The sequence below is a fragment of the Catharus ustulatus genome, chromosome 3 (genome assembly GCF_009819885.2).
Source record: "Catharus ustulatus isolate bCatUst1 chromosome 3, bCatUst1.pri.v2, whole genome shotgun sequence".
NCBI lineage: Eukaryota > Metazoa > Chordata > Aves > Passeriformes > Turdidae > Catharus > Catharus ustulatus.
In genome coordinates this window covers 43612782-43635806 of record NC_046223.1, presented here as the reverse complement: position 1 = coordinate 43635806, position 23025 = coordinate 43612782, and the positions used below count along the sequence as shown (strand labels likewise).

At 42.3% G+C, this 23025-nt stretch overlaps 1 protein-coding gene across 3 annotated transcripts in view; it reads left to right on the top strand.

Moving 5' to 3' along the window:
• The window catches only part of TRIM67 (tripartite motif containing 67), a 42102-nt gene extending 19391 nt beyond the window's left edge, over nucleotides 1–22711 (top strand). For 2 of the 3 annotated variants that reach the window (XM_033053986.2, XM_033053985.2), the window contains exons 6-10: nucleotides 2110–2255; nucleotides 5040–5178; nucleotides 6137–6440; nucleotides 12939–13101; nucleotides 14095–22711. In XM_033053986.2, the coding sequence (XP_032909877.1) occupies nucleotides 2110–2255; nucleotides 5040–5178; nucleotides 6137–6440; nucleotides 12939–13101; nucleotides 14095–14160 (818 nt within the window). In that variant the 3' untranslated portion in view covers nucleotides 14161–22711. Of the gene's footprint in view, nucleotides 1–2097; nucleotides 2256–5039; nucleotides 5179–6136; nucleotides 6441–12938; nucleotides 13102–14094 lie in introns of all 3 variants that reach the window. The other variant, XM_033053984.2, reaches the window with a different exon arrangement.
• The last annotated feature ends 314 nt before the right edge of the window (nucleotides 22712–23025 follow it).

Sequence of the window (23025 nt, the reverse complement as noted above, 5' to 3'; positions counted from 1 at the left end):
GGGAACTGTAAACACATACCCTCCCCCAAAAATTCTGCTCTTTTTTTTCAGCATTGTGCATCACATGAACAGCTCCTGAAAGCCTCCTATCAATGTTCGTAGGAGTTAGGAGTTTTTTTTCAGAGGTTGAAAAGGTTAGTGGCTTATTCAGAGGTGAAGGGGCTTTGTCTACTTTGCATCTTATAAACTTCAGGAGTTAGGTTTTCATCCAGTCTTGCCACTAGGAGTCTCAGAAATGGGGAGGACCAGACAAATGCCCCCTGAGAGGGCTAACCAGCTGGAAAAAGTGGCAGGACTGTGGATGGCTGATAGAGCTCTATCTTCTCCCAGGCTCGTCAGTCACCAAGAATACATAGGCTAACAAGCACAGACAAAACTCTAAACTTAAAATAGTTCATCTAAAAAAATCCCATTACCTCTGAATTCCTCATTTTCAGGTTTTTGACTCTTGGCACATTTCTGTGGCATCTCCAGACACAGTGTCTCCTAGAGAAAAGTCTGAACTTTCCACGTGAGAAAACAAGCAGGTTTTTATTTATGACACTCTCTGAATCATCTTTAAATATCAAGGAATAGGAACAAGGCTTCCTTTTCACAGAAAAACCTTCAAGAGCTAATTTATAAAGCTCTTTTGTTTCATTCTTCTGGGCTACCAACCATCTGCGTTCACTGTGGTGATGGATAATGCCAGCGGAAAGCCATGGTAGCTTCTGCACTGTTTATCACAAGTGTGATGTTGACTTTCATGTCACTTCCAAAGTGGGGGTGAAGCCTCAGCCCTTTCACATAGTAGCATCCATTTTCCCACAGTCTACTTGGTACGCAGAACATGAACAGTCCTCTTTTATCCAGAAACATAAAATAGGACGAAAGGAACAGCTCAAGGGCTTAGCTCTCACACAGACAGAAGGAAGAAAATAAACTGGAGGGTCAAAGCAGAGTAGATAAAAGAAGAGCAAACTGATATTGTTAAGCCAATGAATTCTCAGAGCATTCAGTTTCTTCTAAGACATGATTGAGCTCGGCAGAAATGATATTGAGATATTGAATGGTGAAATTTAGCCTTGGGCAGAAGACCAGGCAGGCTCTGTGCATCACTGGCATCCTACTTATTCTGTACGGTTTCAACAGTGCATAAGATGCATGCCGGGTCTATCCAGAAGACTAAATTTTTACTTTATAATTCCCAGCAAAGAGTGAACTGTGAGAGTTTGGTTGTGTTTAGGAAAGGTTAGGTAGAGGTCTCTTTCCCACAGAGACACAACTGAATGTTTTACTCTGTTTCTTTTTATTTTTAAGATGCTGGTCTGGTAAACAGTCTCTTGGTGTTTCTTCTGAGCAAGTCACTGAAAAGGCATGTTAATAGAAAACTTTGCGTTTGTAATTTCCATGAGGAGTCTCCTGTGATGCAGAAGTTCCTTTTGCTACCTGAACCATGGGATTTAGATAAAGTTTGCAAACAGAACAATTTGCTTCAACTGTTTGTTTTGAGTATGGCTGCCATAAAGATATCCAAGGTGTTTTTGATGAAAAACTAGGGGGAGAGGGAGGGTGGTAAAGCAGATTTTTAGAACCCCTCCCAACTGTAGTGAAGAATTGTTTTCCTGCTGTTGGTGGAGTTCAGGCTGTCTCTCAGCTGTGCTCAGAGGAGTGGCTGCTCTGCTTGGTAACAACCCCATTCTTTGTTAATGCACTGGGTTCCCTGGCAGCATTGCATTTGCCATGCCACCCTATGGCCTGAGACACCCCCTGCCCCTCCTGTTGGGGACAATGGTTGGCCTAGTGTGAAAAAGAACTCGTCCAGACAGTGACTCCTGGGAAGGAAACCACACATGGATTCCCCAGACTCTGGTTCTTATGAGACACGACAATCAAGTCCAGATATGTTCCTGTTTACGTATTTCAGTGCAATGATTTGTGTAACTGGGTAACAACATTTTGTTGTGTAATTTTACTGCTTTTTGTTTCAAGGAAGAGAATGGATTCTCCTCCTAACAAACACTGGCTCCCCTGCAAGGGGAAGGAGGTGAGCAGTTTCCATACTGCTCAGGGCACAGACTAACGGGGTAGGGCAGAGTTACACTAACCTGTACTCAGTTCCTGTTTCAGTGCCACCTGTCCCATTACTGCAGCTGGAGAAGTGTTGCACCAGGAACAACAGTGTGACATTGGCCTGGAGGATGCCACCTTTGAGCCACAACCCAGTGGAGGGTTATATCTTGGAACTTGATGATGGAGATGGTGGCCAATTCCGAGTGAGAATTTCATTCAGCATTTATTTGTGTTTCTTTGTATGTGAGTTTCCTCCAGATACAGATTTGTTTCTGCCCAAGGGTGGGGAGAGGGGTAGGGAAGATGTGGGTTGTCAAAACATCCCTAATTCCATTGTGTTGGTGGATAAAGCACTGCAGATGCTGCTTAATAGAAGGACCACTGGCTTAGGTTGGAAGTTTGTTTGAAGTTATTCTCAGGGCTCTTGCAAAGAGGGCCTTGAGGTATCCCCAGAATAGAAAATCCCATAGGAAGTGGTTCATTGTACAAACCAGAAACTTCTGTGAAGCCCCTACTCTCATCTGTCTGTAACACCCTGTTTCAGGAGCTGACACTTTTGGTCCAGAAATGCAACTCAGTCTTTCCTGATTTTCTGAGTAAAAATATGATCCTGCATAAAAATACAGGATTTCTAAATATTTCCCCCGGGAGTGGATGAGCCCAAGCTGGTGAAAGCTTCTTCCACTGTCATACTGAGATGGAATTGATAAATATAGCAAGGCTTCCCAAGTGTTGTCCTTCCAAATCCTCTGGGTGATGCCAAAACGTGATGCTCCTGGTTGCAGGTGCAGGGTACTTATGGTCTCCCATACTTTTTTGACACATCCTGATAAACAAACTAGCGAAGCAATTCAATCAGCTTTCTTCCAGCCATGTCCTCCTAGAAGCTGTGGCCCTTCCTCCTCAGGCAGGCTTCATGCTCGTGTTGCTCAGGACCAGGCTGGCCCAGTGCTTTCCCTAGGGGCTGGTGCCTCAAAAGCATCTGGAGATCATTGTGGAGTACAGCTGCTCTCTTCACAAACAGGGAATTTTGCCAAAAACATGTGATGGCATTTCTTCGGGAGCTGCAAAGTGGCTGCTCCCTGGAAACCTAAAGATTTCTCAAGCTGAAAATGTCTTGGCATGGATCCACCTAAGGAACTGCCAAACCACTCCACCCATAGCCAGCAAAGGTACCTGATTTGGACACCCCTAATTAGAAGAGACAGCAATATTGGCAGGGCATTTTTAAGAGGGCATTGTGGTTTTTGGAAGGTCTCCTCAGTTCCTTGGTCCAAGTAACATTCCACAGGGATTTGAAGAGCCTGGTTTCCACTACTGAAAGTGTGAAAAGGTTCTTTTGTGAATGGCTGCTGAGAGCTGCCAATATAGTCAATGCTAGTAGGTAAGAGGGTTATCAGTGTGTAATGAAGAATTAGAATGAGGTGTCGGGATTCCAGTATCTTTTATCCATTTATCCAAGATAAGCCTTTTAAGGTGGTATTCATGTCTTGTGAATAACAAGATTTCAGGCTGGTGCGTATCCAAGCTCATTTGTGTAGGTGAGTTTTGTTACTGCCAAAGGTTTTAGGACTGCCAGCAGTGCCATGTTAAGATTTTGGACTGAAAAAGATACAAAACCATCTTAAAAATGTAAGGTGTTAACTTCTAAGGAGAATGGTCTGCTTGCTGTGGTAGAAACAGCCTCAGTTTTACTCCTTAAAAGAGAAAAGGCAGGCTTCTCAGCAATGCCGTTTCAGTAAGGGTTTGCTGGCCTTTTAAATGGAGAATTCTATATCTGAAAGCAAAGACATTGATATTTATCAGTATTTGATTGGTGGATTCAAAGAACATCTTTGTTGAAAGCAGAGAGCATCAACCTGCATAAACCAAAGCAATGAACAGTGGTAAAAATGAAGTAGATTAGAAAATGTGAGAGTTGTTCAACAAATAATTTTTTTTTTCACAGTAAGCATATCTTATAACATGGAGGTAAATTAAGTTATTCTGTTAAAACTCTTCTTTGTCTCCATGAATGACCACCAGCTAACTCAGCACTCAAGAGATTTTGTTGTTTGTAGCAGCCACCATAGTAGCAAAGAGGACAAGCACATGTCCTGCTGTAAACTTACGTGATTCCATTCTTATTCATCACATCCCTTTGGGTTTATGTGAAAGAACCTTAATCATCAGAACTATTCCTAGGCATTACTTAAGTCTTAGCTGAACTGGGATCTGAGTGGTTTGCTTAGTGACAGGTTTAAGTATTTGTCTACCATAATATCTACAGAATTCACAGATTCAGGGAAATCAGAGGTGGAAAGGAATTATCTTTCAACCTGCTGCCAAGACAGGATTTTCTAGGCTTCTTTCAGTTCATCATAGCCTGCATAATCTGATCCTCTTCATTGGTCCCCCTAGATGTCTCTCCCTCTGAAATATTTGGCATTACAGAAGTACTTGCTGTATGATAAATATTTGAAGACTTTTTGGATGTCTCTGTTTCTAGGTCCTGTTTCATCATGAGGTGCATGTAATCCTAATTATTAGGAGACAATTTTCTTCTGGATCTGCATTTTCAGGTTTCAAAATTATATTTTAACCTAGGCATAAGATAACCTTACCAACAGAATAAAACTGTACTTTTTTTTTTTTTTTTATTCTTATATGCCCCCTTTTTTTGTCTTATATAAAATAGCAGCCACAGTGCATCAGATACTGGGACTACTCTCCAAAAAAGTGATTTGGAGTAGATATTTAGGATAAGAGGAGCATGAAGATCTTTTTGTGTTGCCCTTTATTGCTTTACCCTTCCAGCCTCATCTTCACCTTAGTTTGTCCAGTGCTAACCATCCTTGATGTCTCCCATGCTGTGGCTGTATTATAACAGCATAACTCATACATCGCAGGAAACAAAGATAAGCTGTTCACTTCTGGCTTATATTTATAAGTCTTAACCTTGTTAAACTGTGTCCCTCATTCTCTCTCTCTCTTTTTGGAATGTTTAGGAGGTATATGTTGGCAAGGAGACTCTCTGCACCATCGATGGCCTTCATTTCAACAGCACTTACAATGCCAGAGTCAAAGCTTTCAACTCCTCGGGCGTTGGTCCTTACAGCAAGACAGTCATTTTACAGACGTCGGATGGTGAGCTGGGGTTTGCACTTCCTAAATGAAAAGCTGCAGGTCTCAGTGGCAGGACACTTTCATCCCTTTACACCCATTAATGTATTTGACATCTACTGGCATTTTCCATTATCAGTAACACTTCAGGCTTCAAGTTGTGTGATTTCACTTGGCTGTAAAAGTCTAGGGTCTAACTAAGATACTTTCTGTAGTGTACAGAAACAGTTACACAACTCATGGGATATTTTTTGTTCTGCTCTGTCTCCCTTTTGCCGTATATCTTTGGGATTTGCCTTTTTCTTCACTACTGCTTCAATTTCCCTGCAAGGTTTGGTAATACAGAGATCGGAATTCATGCTTGTTCCTCTGTAATTATACTTGACATCCATACGGACATTACAGGAAGTTCATCTTCATTAATGATATTGTAATGAACCCAGAAGTGCATGCTATTATCACTTCCACTTTTATGCTGTGTTGCCAAAATAGGCCAGTATAAAATATTTATACTTTAAGAGCTTTTGGGAGTTTTTTGTCTTTTTTAAAAAAAACCCTTCACTTTGATAAACTAGGGAAGTCAATCCTAACCAGCATGGACACAGCTAATCTCCATTTCCATTAAAGGTGATCCTGAACCAATTCACCTACATGACCAGTTTCCATGTCATGGAAAAGCCTTTGTCTCCTCAGTGACTTTCTTGTTACTGTGTGTGGACAGAATGTCGCTACCCTTAGCAGATAAATTTCAGGGGGAAAAGCGCAAATAACGTAAAGCACTTTTGAGCTGAAGAGCCCCAGGGTAAGAGATTAATCTTGTGTAGCTGCCTACAGTAACAAGGAAAGATGGTGTTTATTACCTCAGAGTGCAGAGGGGTTTCTACAAGGGCAGAATTTTATCCTTCTTACTGAAGTAAAGCAGACAGCACTTGGGCACAGCCCCTCCTGATAGAATCCTGTCTTTCCTTTTCCCCTTCCCCAGTGGCGTGGTTCACCTTTGACCCCTCCTCAGCTCACAGAGACATAGTGCTGTCAAATGACAACCAGACTGCCACCTGCAACAGCTACGATGACCGGGTGGTCCTGGGCACCGCAGCCTTCTCCAAGGGCGTGCATTACTGGGAGCTGCACGTGGACCGCTACGACAACCACCCAGACCCAGCCTTCGGCATTGCCAGGATTAACGTGGTCAAGGACATGATGCTGGGCAAGGACGACAAGGCGTGGGCCATGTACGTGGACAACAACCGCAGCTGGTTCATGCACTGCAATTCCCACACCAACCGGTGAGTGCTGCCTGCGGGCTCTTCTCCTCACAGCGTTTCTCTGCCCTGCTCCACGGGCAGGTGTCTCAGCAAGGCATCTAGTCCAGCTCCCGCCTAAATGTACTTCTTTTATCCCTTCTTGAAAATCACTAGTGACAGTGATTGCTCCTTAACAGTCTGTGTTGGTGTTTGTTATCCTCGCTGTAATCAGGTTTTCCCTGAGAGCTTGCCTAAATCCCCCCTGCTGTGATTTAAACCCATTATTGTGTGTCCCACCCACATCAGCAGACGGGCACAGCACAATGGGATGCAGGACTTCTCTCACTGCTGGAGGGAGAAAGGTGGTTGGTTCTCTTCATTAGGAGGAATCTTGGCTGCAGATTGTATGATAATTAGGCTGCAGGTGTTTGTTTCGAGTTCTGACAGCTATTAAGGGTTTTGCTGTAGGTCACACTGAGGCAGATCTGGATACAAGGGACTGTTTGGCAGTAAGGACTGAGTGACATCTTTCATTCTACCAAGCCATTGTACCAAAGAGCTTTGAAAAGCACCTCAACTAGTACAGCCAACTTAGACAGAGAAGAATGTCAGAATGCCCCCAAGCCACTGCCTCTCTCTCCCACCACTCAGAGGCTCTGTGTTGTCAATGCAACTGAGCAGTGGAGAGACATGTCCTAGCTGCAGGTACCTCCAGGGATGGATCACACAGAGAGAACAACTGTCAGCACAGATCCCGTGTTGTGCTGACACAGTTGCATGACTTTCAGTGCTCAGGATAGTTACCTCTGCCTGGTGCTGCCTTCTGTTTCATTGAAGGGATGCCAGACTGGGCAGGGGACACATGGTTAACTTTGCTTGAAGGTATCAGAGCAGCACTACACTGCTCTCTTTTTGTGTTCCATGAGAGGGGTCAGCCTTAGCTGAAGGTGGGTTGGGTACTGAGACCCTTGAGAAGATCTCCTCTGAAGAGGATCCTAAGTTCCTTGCTTATTTTGAAAAATGGTGTATTCATGTACCTACCCTATCACAATGGGAGACTGATGTATGAGTAAAGTGACTGACTAAGGATATGCAGCAGGTCTGTGGCAGAGCTGGAATCAACTTCTGTTTAGTTTTCTACTGACTATCCCAGCAGGTCTTCTGCTCTCACTGATGTTCTTCCTGTTGTACCAAACAATTAAAACAAAGCTTTGAAGTGATTTTTAAGACAGTGAAATGCAGGTGCCTCCTTAAAGAGATAAAGTTGTGTCAACAAGCACTGTATCCTAAGTCCTACATCCAGGTTGTAATGTCTCCCATTGAATAGCCATTTATACTCTACAGCAGTGCACTGCAATTGCTGGGAATTTTTGTTTGAAACATGGTTTGATTTTGCAGTTCATTATGGACAGATGGGAGAACCCTGTAGCTGGATCAAAAACTATCTGAAGTCGCTTGGATTGTTTTCCATGGGTCCAAAGACCTTAGATCATGTCCTAAGACAATATAGAGTAAAATAACATCAGTGTAATAAATATAGCAAAAAGTTCTCTGTCCCTTTAACATCTTGATTCGATTCAGGGCGGAAGTAATGTTAAGCTGTATTAATTTTAATGCTCTGTGGAACAGCTTATGTTTTCTGGAAAAAAGCTGGCAACCATTCTGTGCACCACTGTCCCAGAAACCTATTTTATGGGCTTGGTCCTCGGCATGCTCCTCCCGGTAAGCAACACACAAGCTAAGGCAAAAGCTTTTTTCTAGGAAACACAAACAATGGAAACACTTAGGATTTCCAATCATCCTGCTTAATCAGGAGAACAAAGTGCTTTCTGTTGAGGATAGATTCCCAGTTTTTACCTGATAAAACACAAAGGCATGTGCAAGGCATGGATAGACCCATGGAATATCTGTTCAAGGGAAGTACACTCACAAAGGGCATGTAGTCTTATGAAATCACATGCGCTTCAATGAAATTAGGTCTAGGCATTATATTTTTAACTGTGACAGTCAACTAGGTCAGTTTTTTAACTCATTAGCTGTAATAGTCTTGTGGAAACAGTTATTGCTGCCTCTTTGTTTTTCCCCACTGGGCACTAGTGCATGACAGCATAGTATCACAATCCAAAGTGAATTCATCGTCAACTTTAAGCCTCTGGGATGTTGTTGTGATGAAAGTTACACCTTAGTAATAGTTTCTTGCTTCCTAATGTTCATGAGAATAAATTAGGGTAATTAATGAATGACTAGTTTCAAGGGTAACCTGAGGGAGAGCTTGAAAGACTAGTCTGTGTGACCTGTGACATTTAGAGGACTTTTGTGTTCCTTTCACTCACAGCATTTGGATCTAGCATGACTTCTGTAATGTTGGAAGGGGCATGAACAGAAGACTTTAATGCATCCAGAAACAGAGCGATCCTTTTGAGAACAGGCTAAGACAACTGGTTAAGAAAATACTTTAGGGCAGAGATACAGACATACATGCTTTTCCCAGAAACTTAAGCCTATCCGATGGATAAGGAATTGGTTGGATAGTCACATCCAGAGGGTAGTGGTCAACAGCTACATGTTCAGATGGAGGTTGGTGACAAGTGCTGTTCCTCAGGGGCCCATACTGGGGCCAGTTCTATTTAATGTCTTCCTCTGTGTCATAGAGAGTGGGATCAAGGGCACCCTCAGCAGGTTTGCAGCTGACACCAGGCTGAGTGGTGTGGTTGACACAGCTGAGGGACAAGATGCCACCCAGAGGGACCTGGATAAGCTCAAGAAGTGGGGCCATGGGAAATCTCATGGGCTTCAACAAAGCAAAGTGCACAGTCCTGCAACTGGGTCGGGGCAGGATGGAGGATGAAGGGATAGACAGCACCCCTGCCAAGAAGGACTCGGGGATATTGGTGTCTGAGAGGCTGATCACGATCTGTCAGCGTGCACTTGCAGCCCAGGACAACTGTATCCTGGGCAAAAATTGTCAGAGGGATGGAACATTTCTCCTTTGAAGGAAGGCTGAGGGAGATGGGGTTGCTCAGCCTGGAGAAGAGAAAGTTCCAGGGAGACCTGATTGAGGTCTTTCAGTACTTGGAGGGGGTTTATAAGAAAGATGGGGACAATCTTTTTAGCAGGGCCTGTTGTGCTAGGACAAGGGGAGATAGTTTTGAATGGAAAGAGAATAAATTCAGACTAGATATAGGGAAGACATTTTATTACAGTGAGAGTGGTGAAATACTGAAACTGGTTGCTCAGATAGGTGGTAGATACCCCATCCCTAGAAACAGTCAAGGTCAGATTGGATGGGCTTTTGAGCAGCTTGACCTAGTTGAAGATGTCCCTGCTTTTTGCAGGGGCTAGATGATCTTTATAGCTCCCTTCCAACCCAAACTATTCTGAGAGGTGCTGTATGCCCATTAACAAGAGACACTGACATTCAATGCAATAGATCTGTTCCTTGGCAAAGCTCCCAAGAGCAGGACTAGCCGGTGCTGCAGGCAATACTCCAGCCACTACAAGATTATGGAAAGAAGGAGATGTAAATCACACTGAAATATTTTATACTGAAAAACAACATAAAGTTGAAATCTAGGGTATTTGCATTTTACTCTTAAAAGTCCTTTACAATCAGGAGAGTCTCTTCATTGGCTTCAGCAACATCAAGAGCAGGTTTTTCATCACACAAAAATGCTACAATTGAATGAAAAATGCTATAATTGGCAATAGAGATCATAAAGTTGTTAAGTTGCTGTAAAACTAACACTTAAACTATTGTTAATGGAGAGTTGAACTAAGTATTCAGTTTATTAAATTGTGCATAAATTGTTAAGATTTATTTTTACATAATAGTGAAACTGCTCTTCTTAAGTCCTCAATCCCATTCATGCCATCATACTCTGCACATTTTCCAAGCTGTTGCTGAAAGCATCTAGGAATAACAGCCTTTACTGCCACAGGCAATGGCATTTTTCATAGTAGCCAAATTCCCCTTTCTGTACTTTCTGACCTTCCAGGCTTTTGCACAGCACATCTGCACTCAGAAGTTGCAAACAGAAATCAAAATGTGCAGGACAAATGGGATTTACTTGAAAAAATACTTCGTATTTATTAAGGGAGCATTGCAACAAAAAAGTTGTATTTTTCCTTTACGTGAAAGGTTACTGGGTTTGTGTGGTGTAAGTGTCATTAAGTAGCTTAAAAATGCATTACAGTAAAAGGAGCAGGTTTTTTGCATGGTGCCACAGAAGCATACCAGGAGGGAGCAACATCAGTTTGAGTCTCTTAAGCTATTTGGCTTCTTTTACCAGAACAAAAGCATTTATTAGAAAAATCCTGTAATGCTGTCTAACTGGTGTATGTAAGAGTGAGGAAATGTATTGCACAAGTTTTCTCATAAAACAGACTCTCCCAGCTCTACTCCTAGAGAAAGCAACCAGGAAAATAGTCCAGAAAGTGCTGGAGTCCTCCAAGACCTGTTCCCAAGGAAAGCATGGGTAAGAGGAGCTGTTGAGCTGCAGAGGAGGTCCAGCCTCCCTTGTAGCGGTGTGGGGAAGAGCTCCTGCCTGCTTCTGTCCTCCCTTAGTCCTGCCACAGCCAGTTTCACACTGTGGGGAGATGGCAGGGCAGGAATGGGGCATTCTACCTGCTGAATTCCTGCAGAACTTGGGGCAGGAATAAAGGGAGAAGGTCCCCATTTTTCGACTCTGCCCCGGCACCCCTGTGGCCTGTGGAGGGGCCTCAGCTGGGTCCTGCCCTTGCCTGGGCTGGAATCTGCAGGCAGAACCCATCTCCTCTTTAGTGGGGCTGTCCCCAGGGGCTATAGAGGAGTCACTCAATGTCACTCTGCAGCACACAGCTAATTAGCTATGAGAAACAAATTAGCTTGTCTTATAGGGAAGAATATCATAATCTCAAAAAGGCAAAGTTGCTGTTTCTGTTTCCCTAAGAGAATCAATTTCATTTAAAAGGATGTAATAAAATCTGTTTTAAGCAGGATCTAAAATGTGGTGTCCTACAATCAAAGAGAAAAAAAAAAAAGTAATCTACTTGTAAATAGCTCCAAATCATAGTACTGTTGCTTCCCACAATCTCACAGTGCGTTTTATGATTGAGGCTTTTAATAAAAACAGTCTATATAGTGAGACACCCAGGGTAAGTAAGCATCTTAAGTTTTGATGGAAAATAATTTATTTTGCAGTTTTGGAGAAGAGCTCAGAGAGAAACCTATTAATGCTTATAGGACCAGAAATCAAATCAAAGGAACCTGAGAACAGAGAATTTTCACATCTAACACTCTCAGAGTCAATCTATGATTCTTAGCTATACTATTATTGTATGAAGAGCTTTAAATGAAGAAGTCAGAACAGTTTTGTATACTACCTTCAGATGAAGTGCCAGGTACCACATTTGGTCTAAAGGAAAAGAGCTTGTGACACCTAGTGGAGGAGAGGAAAATTTCTTACCCTGCATTATATGCTTTCTAATCCTATTCCAATGCCTTCTCTCCCCTTTTTTTTAATGTTTTGCCTACCTATTGTGATAAAATTTATGATAAAATACCATTAATCTTGTGAATGTTGTGTGCCTGAGGCAAGTGCATGGGATAAAAGACAGCTGCTTCCTTTCCTACTGCAAATTATTTGAAATCTGATTTACTCTGAACAAATTGTGTCAGGCTGTAAATCCATTGCAGAGCCCCATGATATCAGCAGAATAGCAGTGCCTGTGGCCAATCTGCATATCTAGTGGATATTTTTGCTCAGTGCTCTTTAAAGTAATACCGAGTTTGACTAACCCCCAAGTCAAAGTGCGTTAATGTCAAATCACTCAAGCGTGTAATGGCTGGCTGAGTCTGTCCTGGCAAGCTCTGATACTACTGTAGCTCTCAGCAGCTGCTCCTGACACAACCAATTATCACTGGTATTAATAACTGTGCCTGCACACTCGAGACAGCTCCCAGTCCTACAGCTGAGCACCTTGTCAATCAGAGGCTACACTTAGGCTTAACCAGTCCCAACTTCCCTTCCTCCCCAAAACCACTGTCTGTTGTAGCTGTGCTGGCTCCCTGGGCTCTAGGAATCTGGGTACCCTTAGAGCATTCCAAGGTGAGTAGTTGAACTGGAAGTCTCTCTCATGAGCTGTCAGCAGGCATATTGATTAGAAATTAACACCTAGCAAAACAGCTTCCTGCTTTTTCATTTCCTCTTGTGAATAACTTCACTGTAATAGGGATACTCAGAGGTGCCATGCCTGCAGGACTCCCCTGGCTCACCTCCTGATTTGTCATTAGCTGAGGGGACCTGTTAGCTCTGGACTCCATTTTCACCTCCTAAATTGCAGTTGCAGGAGAGCTGGATATAATTTCTCTTTAGGATCCCGTCATTAAACTTCCATGGATGTGGGATAAAGTTGTGGATCACTCATCACCAAATGCCTCAGGGATAATAATTTCCCCGTGCTGCTCCACGCTCCCCTTGCTTTGAAAGGCTGGCTTGTCCTAGAGAGAGCAGCACAGTGTAGCCCTCTGCCTTCACCAACAATGTGCCCTTCGTACCTCAGGACCGAAGGAGGAGTTTCTAAAGGTGCCACCGTTGGGGTTCTCCTGGATCTGAACAAGCACAACCTGACCTTTTACATAAATGGGCAGCAGCAGGGGCCTCCAGCATTTGAGAACATCGAGGGCGTCTTCATGCCTGCCTTGAGCCTCAATCGAAACGTCCAGGTAAAGCTGCTCAGTCCAGCCCCACTTACCCTTTCCAGCTAAAAGAGGTGATAGCATCATCCATAGCTAGTCAGTACAGATAGGGGTTCTGTCCTGCTCAGGCTTACATCTGGGCTACTCACACTTTTTGGACTACATTTGACCTTCTGCCTTGCCTGACCAGTATGAAGAGCAATGCTGTAAAACAAGTAAAAGTACCTGCACACACTAATTCCTGCTCTGATTCTCCTGTGATGCTCCACTTGGAAAGCAGCATCTCTAAAGTTCTCCCCTGCCAGTTTAACTAAAAATCACCTTAATTCCTCCTAGATGTCATGTTTGGAGATAATTAACATTGGCAAATGACTGAAGAATGAGCAGAAACAGTGGTAAGGAGAGAAAAAGCAGCACAGATCAGAGAATTAGCACTATAGAGAAGACCCAGTCAGCAATCATTCTTGTGTTCTGTGTACAAGAGGTTTTCCTCTTGGAATACTATCTTTAAATGTAACACGTTTTTACTTCAAGACCCCTGCTTATGGCTAGAAACTGGGTGTGGTATAAGAGAGAACCTGTGGAAACACCCAGGAGCCTGAGGACTGAAGGAGGTCAGCTTAGGTCAGGCAGGACCAAGACAGCCAGGGTGGAAACTCATCCTGTGCTTGATGCATCACTGTATGACCTCTGTCCTGAAGCACTTGGGGTCACTCATGCAGAGATCCCATCCACCTTGTACCTAGCAAGCTGCACTTCTGGATACTTAGTACTGGTGGCTAGATTTGCGAAAAGATACAGACACCTGGCTTCTTGGTCCCAAGGCAATCAGGAAGGAAGGGGGAAGGAGACTTGTTCATTTCAAAGGCTAGATATCATCTCCATTAATAGTCTTGATTTAAACTTGGACCTGCAGTCCCACAGCCCTTTCCATGTCATTTAGCTGCACTTTGCCTTCACAAATGCTCTTTGCTGAGGATATCTCAGTTTTGAATCTAATGTTATTTCTTCTTTGTGCAGGTGACCCTGCACACAGGACTGGAGGTGCCACAATCTGTAAAACAGCCCAAGTTGCCCAACAACTAGTGGAGCCCCCGTCTGACACTGTGCTGGATTCTGTAAGCTTTCTCAGTGTGTTTTGGCACTTTTCAGTAAGTCAGTAAAAAAGCATCCTCTTCCCTGACTTGAAACACTGTGCAGCATGCTGGTCACCGGCTGGTTAGAGCCAGGCCACTCCATTTTCAATTTAACAGCCATAGCAAGCACATCCACTGGACTGGCACTCGACTGCAGATGGGTACCTGAACATATCTACCCTGCGTTGCATCCATACATACACTCATGTGCACACACACACACGAACACATCTGTACAGCAAAAAGTTAAATGAGTGTATTTTCTCTCTCATGGCTGGATTTGTGCTTAAATATTAGGGATGCTGGAAAAAATGGGTGAGGCTGAAGGACAATGGATGTTGGAGCAGTTTACTAGTAAGATGAACTGGATTCCCTTGCCACCTGAAGTCCTTAAATAGAGAAAGCATATGTTTTGACAGCTGAAGTGGAGGTTATATGCTCAAGAATTCCTGGTTGTCAATTACATTCAGGGGCTTAAATGGCCTTGAATTATTCCTTCTGGCTGTAGACTGCAGTGAGCTATAGGATAATGTCCCCTTGGAATTCAGCGGCAGAACTTACCTGCTATGGGAACAAGATTGGTTCCTAAATGCTGCCATGAAATAGCTGGGCTCATTGTAGCTAACACCATGATACATTTAGCATTCAGGTAGAGAAAGTCAAAAGAAAAACATCCTTGATGCATTTTAGTGTTTGTTATTTAGGCATGACTGCGGAGACACAGAAGATCTGATTGTGGTTATCAGCACAACTTTTGAAAAACAGTGCATGGGAGATTCCTTTGAACTGAAATTATAAGGTTTATTTAAATATGGCACATGCAGTCTCCCCCATTGGGAAATGCTGCTTTCCAGCCTTGATCCTGATAAAACCTGTGCAGCTGTAGTTCCAATGTAGCTTTGAGATCTGAAGCCTTAATTTTCTACTAGATTACTGTGAGCTAATTAATGTCTTGATCCTAATGAAACACTTGAGAGAGATTAATAGCAGTAATGCAAAACCCATCCCTAAGACTTTTTCTGGATTGGGACATAAATCTTTTGCAAGACTTGACCTGTGCCTGGCATCTCCCATGAAAACGAGCAGCCATTTCAGGTGCTGCCCGTGACAACTGGCGTCTGACTGACAGTGATCTTTTCTCCCAGCCATGGCACTGTCACCTGCATGCAGCTGTCAGAAAAACAAACATTGGTTTGCCTGTGTGCTTCGTTTCCTCTGAACCCGGTTAACGTATGCAAGTGTGTGTGTATAATGGCAATGCGTGAGGAGCAGATGCAGCAGACTTGGTGAGCCCATGACATCTTGGACTCTTGTCTCTCTAACCCTGTAGAAGTGTGGTGCTATCGAATAAGAGAAGCATAAACTCTCAAATCCTATCAATGTTCTATTTCCTTTTTAAAAATCCTGCTGCCTATACAAATTTTCCTCTTTGAGCATACGTATACGCACATGCATATTGTTATCAGGCATCTAATTATTAAGCCTGAAAACAAATATTCTAATAAAAATCCAGCTTACTGCTTTGCATTAAAGCACAGCCACAGGACAAACAGCCCAGGCCTGCCTTCAGGCAGCCTTCCAGCCCCCAGATATCCTGCTGCAGGCCATTTCTGGTCTCTGTCTGGAGTACATCACTCAGGTGTGATGAGTGATGGCAAGGTTTTCCTGTGGCAAAGCAGCCAGAATCCTCCCGTGGCTCGTCCCACCTCACAGCTATTATGGGAAGGGAAAGGCAACCCAGAACAGAACTGGGCTATTGCACAGACACAGAGCAGTCTGCCATCCTGCTGCTTGTAACCAGCCAAGCATCCCTCAGCCCACCTCTCCTGCGGAACAGCAGCGCACCTTCAGCAGCATCAAGACTGAAACAGGAAATGAAACCAACGATGGAAAAAAAAATAACATATGCTTTTAAGTGAGGAAGCAACAGCACTTCCTTTAAAGTCTGGAATGGATTGTATTAGTGAACTCATAGACAATGGAATTACTGTGCTATGCTTATCTTGGTTTTGTAAAGAATGTCAGAGACCAACTGTGTTATAATCTTCGGTTTCATTCAATACTGTACAAACTCATGCAAGATTTTCTAATTAGCAGGTCTGTTTTAACCTACCTCAGCTAGAACGCTACCAGACCCCAAATTTCCTTGAGTGTGCTCTTCTGTGAACCTAACAGTTGCAACCATAGCATTGGCTTTGAGTATTGCCAGTCAGAGTAGTGTATGGGAATATTGTACATAAATTGCACATAGTTTTTTTATATTGGGAAACATCCTGTGATAATTTTAATATGGAAGGCACTCCACTTTCACATGTATTAGAAAAGCCAGGGCATTGTTTGTTTTGGGACAGAATCTTTGTCTTTACTCCCAACTTCTGTAAAGGAAACTCAAATGAATTTACATCTTTCCAATCTTCAGCCATTGTCAGATGTTTAAAATTAATTCTGAATGGTTTTTAGAAGTGTTTGAAGTACCCAGTTTTTGTTTTCATAGTTGCTTTGGTGTTGGTTCCTGGTGTATTGCATCTTGGGGAGAACACACTGAGCGACATGTTGTTAATTTCTAATGAATGTATGGACGGTAGCTAGGAACAGTGAATAGAGAAGCTCAGTTTTTACCCTCTATACATCAAACATTCACAAAAGTAGAGCAGCTACCATTGAAGCCTCCTTTAAACCTAGCAGAAATGCAAATAAAGTAGAAGGAATACAGTTAGAAGTAGGCTACTTGCATTACTAAGACTACTTTACCTTAGTGTTTGCATGTGTTGGTTGTGTACACAATCAAGGACCTACATTTGGCATGGCCTGTAGCAATAAACCAGTTATCATATAGAGTGCACTCCTGTGACTTCAGCTGGATACATTTTCATAGTTTGATTAACAGTAATAATGACTTAAGTAGTTAAAATTACTCTAGGAAACTAACAACTCCACACATGAATATTTATACAGAGCATGCAGGGGCAATCTGAACACAAAGCAGAGCAGAACCTTCCCTTTGCACAGCAGCATTAGGTGAGGAGAGGCAGGGCACTCCTACTGCTCTGCTCAGGGTGGAGGTAGGTTCCTTCTCTGCAGGCAATTTCCCCAAAGTACATCTCATTATAAACCCAGCAGTTTGCATGTTCTTCATCTATAATATCTCTTATGCCAGTTTTTGTTTCCTCCAAATCCTTTCTTTAGAAGAGAGTCAGCCTTTAGTCCCTGATACCCAAGGGGACCACTTTGTGTGTTGTTCTTCCTTTTGTTCCCTCAGAGTATTTCTGCAGCTCTCTGGGGTTCCAAGCTCCTCTGGCACCTGGACCCACACAACGCTGCCTCTCACAGGACTCTTCAGCTCCTAGGGGCCAGGTTGCTTTTATAAGCAGGAGAGCAAAAGCCTTTTGCACTGGGATAAACCCATCCACTATAGCATAGAGCCACACAAGGTAGCTGTAAATTGACTTAATGTTTTTAAAAACCCACCAAAACACAAAACCCATAAATACAACCTCACCTTATTAACCAAAGTTTGACTTCTGCATACGACAGTATGGAATCTCTGAACAGCTGCAAAATAAATACAGCAGTCGAACTTTCTGTCCGGCAGAGCAACAAAGGACTCTCAGTTTTCACCTACCCCTGGGAGCCCCAACCTTAGCCTTTTGTAAACCTTCTTCCTGGCTCTTTCCTCTGTGAATTTCCATTAAGTTCAGAAGCACTGTCAGACTTCCCAAGGCATGCAATGCTATACAAATTCCACTTCCGTCTTTTCCCTCATCAACTTGAAAAACGCTCACAAGATCTCTTAGTGTGACTTAATGCCAATATAAGCACACATAGCTGACAATCCCTTGCTCCTTCTGCTGTGGAAAGGTATGTGTTATAAAATAAATCTCAGTGAAGACAGTAGCATACTGTGATGTACTACAAATTTGGAAAGCAATTTGGTTTCTAAAAACATAGAAAAGATAGGTAAACAGCACTGTCACCTCCTATACTTCCCTATGCACTTAGCATACATAGAGGAAAATATATTGGACTGAACAAAATAAATTAAATTAGCATGAGCTTACATTTATTAGAGTTTAAGAGGAAAATTATTAAATGTAATTTATTATATGCATAACGTTCCATCATGTTGTAAATAACACCATGATAGTGTATTGCTGTAGCTTGTTCTTGGCTGGTGATAGAGTTCTGTGGTAGTGCTGTGTAAGTTGCTTTTTATTTTATTTTTTTCCCTCAAAGCATAGTTAGCAAAGATGGCAGAGACCACCCCACACTCTGGTTTCCCAGTTGTTCTAGAGCAAGAAGAAATGTGAGATGCAGCTTTTTTTTTTTTTGATTTCTCTTTCTTACATGATAATATTTCTTAAGGTGAGAGAGATGAGATTAAGGCTAAGCTGCCACCACCACTGTATGAAAAACACTGTGTTTGGAACTGCCAACAAGAGGTAGTGCATTTCTGGGCCACAAATCAGATCACCTGTATGGAACCTCTGAGAAGGGATGCAAAATTCCACAATCTGGGAACAGCAGCTTTCTGGTGCCATCTAGCATGTCTTTTGGTCACAAAACAGAAAGATGAGGAAGGAGAGTTGTTAGATCTTATCTCAGGCCTTACCAGCTTTGCAGCATTCTGCTTAAATAGCAAAACCAAGAATTCAATTTTCAACCAGGCAAGATAATATGAAAACACCAAGCATCTTGGCTAGATCAACTTTGGAAGGGAGATTACAGTTACAAATCAACCACATTGCAAACGTAAAGGGCACTTGTCACTGAAAATTACCAGGCAAAGATGGAGAGTCCTTTTATTTTGTTTTTTTTAGGAAAAAAAAGTGAGCTGCTCCTAGTTTTTACTGACAACATTTCTGGTGGTTCCTCTGCCCAGCTCTACTGAATACTGCACACACACAGCCAGGTGGAGCAGCAGCCTGAAGCACAAATCCATCATTAATAAAACACACTTGGTCTTCTCAGGTGCAGAAGCTCATATGCAAACCTCAGAGACTGTATGTGTGGGGCTCCTGCATCTTTGCACAATACAGGAGACAGATGTGTGTTTCACTGACAGAGGCACTCAGCAGCATTTTCCCCTTCTGTTAAACGACCTTTTTGTTATATTTTTATTGCAAACAGTTCGAAGCAGAATTAATTAAAAAAATATTTTTATGCTAATTGGAGAAATTCTAACATTTTCTTGTGAAGCAGTAGATAGAAATATTCCTGAATCGTGATTGCATTCCTTTATCCTCCACCTCCCTTAAATGTTGTCAATAAAAACACTAACCTTCCTAGGTAGCATGGTGAGAAGATATTATGTGATGAATATTAAAAATAAATGCATGAGGTAAACCTGCTGTTATTTCTGATTGTTATATGAAGCATGAGTAACACTAATTTAAATGTTGGCAACTAAAAATTGCAAAGAAATCAGAAAATGGTGTTCAATTCCGGTTAAATGAAAGACAAGAAGTTGTTTCTATGTTTTCTTAACTTCAACATTTTTTTTTTCTTTACTGTCATTTCCCATAGCTTATATGAATTTGGAGCTGGTGAAATATACATCTCTGCTATATGTGTCTGTCACCAGATCAAGAGAAAAATACAAACTTTTTATAATTTTGTACCTGTAGCAAACGTTTGTATTTTTTGAATTAGAAACAAACTGCTTTTTGTCTTATGGTCCAACTAAAACTTTGTGTATTATTACTATTATTACCCTTTTGGAAAATCTGACATATAAGTTTATGCTGTTTTACAGTTTCTAAATAAATTCTTATAACATTGCCAACAAATCCAGCATCAGTACCCTATTTATTATTACAAATAATGATTAAAAAATACTATACCATTACATAGACGAGGCATTAATACAGTTTGCATGCTTATCTCCTACTGTTGATACTGCTTTGTTACCACAGTCAAGAATAATCCAGTAAAAGGAGAAAGCCAAGAGCAACCATCAGACATATCCTGATCCAGTGGCATGAAACACCTCTTTCTCAGCACCACTCCACTAGCTCTGGCTCATGTTGGTTACAGAACGTCCGGAAGAGCTGTGACCCGCCTTAGACACTGTGGGAAATCACCAGTCTCCAGAAGTTTCTAACACTGGAATATGCAGCGGCTGGAAAGAACCATAGCATCAGTAGGTTCTCACTGGAAAGCCCTTTGAGAAGTGTGAAAGACTGGGCAGAAAGCTTGTCAGGGCAGGGAAGACCCAGACTTTGAGGACGGTTTGAAGTGACTGACAAGTCTTGGAGCTGCACACCTCTGTCAAGCAGATGGCCTGTGAGGGACTCAGCAGTGCTTCAGAGGCAGCACACTCAGCCCCTGCAAAAAGGCACTCACAAAGCTAGACAGCCTTCACACATCTGTCAGTAAGGCAGAATAAAGCATTGTGACACAGTGCCAGGGTAAGAAACATGAACCCAGCCAAAACAATCAGGAGAAAGTACAGACAACAGTACGAAGACACCATCAATCACAGCCTTTCTTTTTTTCTCCTGCAAGAAACACACCTTGTCATCAACTCCTTTATGGCAATGGGTTTGACTGGGAAAAGATTATCACATGTGGCTTAACACATAGGGAAATGGAATAAAGATAACTGCAATAGGAAAAGGCATGAGAAAGAGAGCAGATAAGGAGAAATCCCTGAGTTCTTCCTTCATATCTCATTCCTCTATGCAACTGCAGACAGAGGGCAAAATAAGACATGCCCTGCTCTCCTCTTCCCATAATCAATGTTATTCAATCAATACTGGCTTTCATGTATCAGCATGTGCTCCAAAACCAACACAGCTTGCTGTGTTGTGTTGGTACACTTGGCACACTCTGTTCATCACCAACACACACCAGCCTGGAGAAACACTAGGTGCAATAGGTTCTCAACACTCTTGTTTGCCAATGTTGTTGATGCATCTAGTAACAAAACAGGACTGAAAGTGCCACATTTACCTGAGCACAGCATTCCAAAAGAATGTAGTATGCCTAGTTCAAAACACCTTGGAGACATGACATGAAAAAACCTATCTCCATGTAACAGAAGTCTTTCATAATGCATACACACAATCAACAAATGTGAAAACACAAAACTGTGAATAAACTTTCAATTTCCTTCCCCAAAAAACTTTCACATTTCACTGCCAACTTAACATTTCAGTTTTCAACTTTTTAGCTTAAGAACTGATTTTTTCAACTTTTTACAGATGTTACAAACTCGACTGCAAAAATTGCACCCCATTCTGACCAAGTTTCACTCCCAAATAGCTTCTGGGAGTTATGGAGGTGGAAAGTGAACATTTTAACTTACCAAAGCTGATGGAGAACACAAAGTCCCACATTATACACAAAGTGAGCTGAACAAAACTTTGTCAAGAAGTGAGCAGCAACAACTAAGCTCAAGGATTAACCAGGAATTATAAAATACAGGTTATCCCACAACATCCAAAGCCCATCTGTTGCCTCAACAAGTCTTGATGCTCTGTACTAAATTCTTAGTGGTTACACCTTCACATGCCATTGTGATTTGATGTTTCTCTAATGTCAAATAAGTCATTAAGCCTGTAACCAGACAGGAATCTTAATTCCAGTTTGAATCTGCAACCAATACTGAGTAAGAAGAAATCAAATGATGCAATTATAAAGTGTGATAACAGCATTTAGCAACCAAACTCTGCACACCCCTTCTCTTCCTACATGGCTCCAGGAACACTCCCTTGTTTTTTATCTGGCACTTGACCCCTCCAAGCCCCTCCTCTTGGTCCCCTCTGTGCTGGCAAAGCCCTCCTCCAGGACCTGCAAGGTGGAAGGTGTGAGGGAAGCAGCATGCCAGAAAGCATCCCTGTCCACTGTGTGGCTCTCCCTATCCCTATCAGAACACTTTCCCATCCTGAGAGAGGGGCAGCCTCTGATGGTGCTGTTCTATTTACTTGCTGCAAGCTGACACAGACCTCGGGGTCAGGGATAACCTCACCCAGGCTCCCAGCCCACAGAGGTACCAGTACACCTAGAACAAGCACTAGGAACTGTTTTCCTTCCCATGTACACATCCTTCCCTGTCAGAGCTGTTCCAACAAGCACATCTTCTTAGAACACAGAACAAATTCTGTCATTTAAGTTATCCATACCTTTGTCTCCCCCTAAAATACTGAACGTTCATTTTGGAAGTGTTACTAACAATTGCCATTTCTAATGGATGGACCTTAAAAGCAACAAAATAAAATATTTAGCTAGAAAATACAAACAGTGTTGTTCCAGAAACACCAGACTGCTGAAATCCAAATAGCACCAAAAGGCAGTTTTGGTAAAGATTTAATAGAAAAGTGTTAAGAGGCTTGGAATCAAAACAAACATAAGTTAACCAGGAACAACCAGTAGCAATTGAGTGTCCATGCTCATTTGGTTCAGTCTACATGGTCTTGTTTTTAAAAAACAACCAACCAAGGAACAACCAGTAGCAATTGAGTGTCCATGCTCATTTGGCTCAGTCTACATGGTCTTGTTTTTAAAAAACAACCAACCAAGCCACCGAACCATTATTCCAAAGTGCTTATTTGGAGATCTCTACAGAGATACACATGATGAATGTGTAATGCTTGCCTGGGATAAAACTTCAGAAAAATACTATTTTCATTCCAAAGTAGGTAATTTTGAAACATTAAGTGGTTTTGCTGGACAGGAAAATTATTGTGCAGTTCCACTATCCACAAACAATCCATAAGGATACAGAAACAGATTTATGTCCAATAAATGTTTGGGGTACACCTATTTCTGGTTCAGAGTGCGTAAAATACTGCTTTTTCCATATTCTTTCCATATA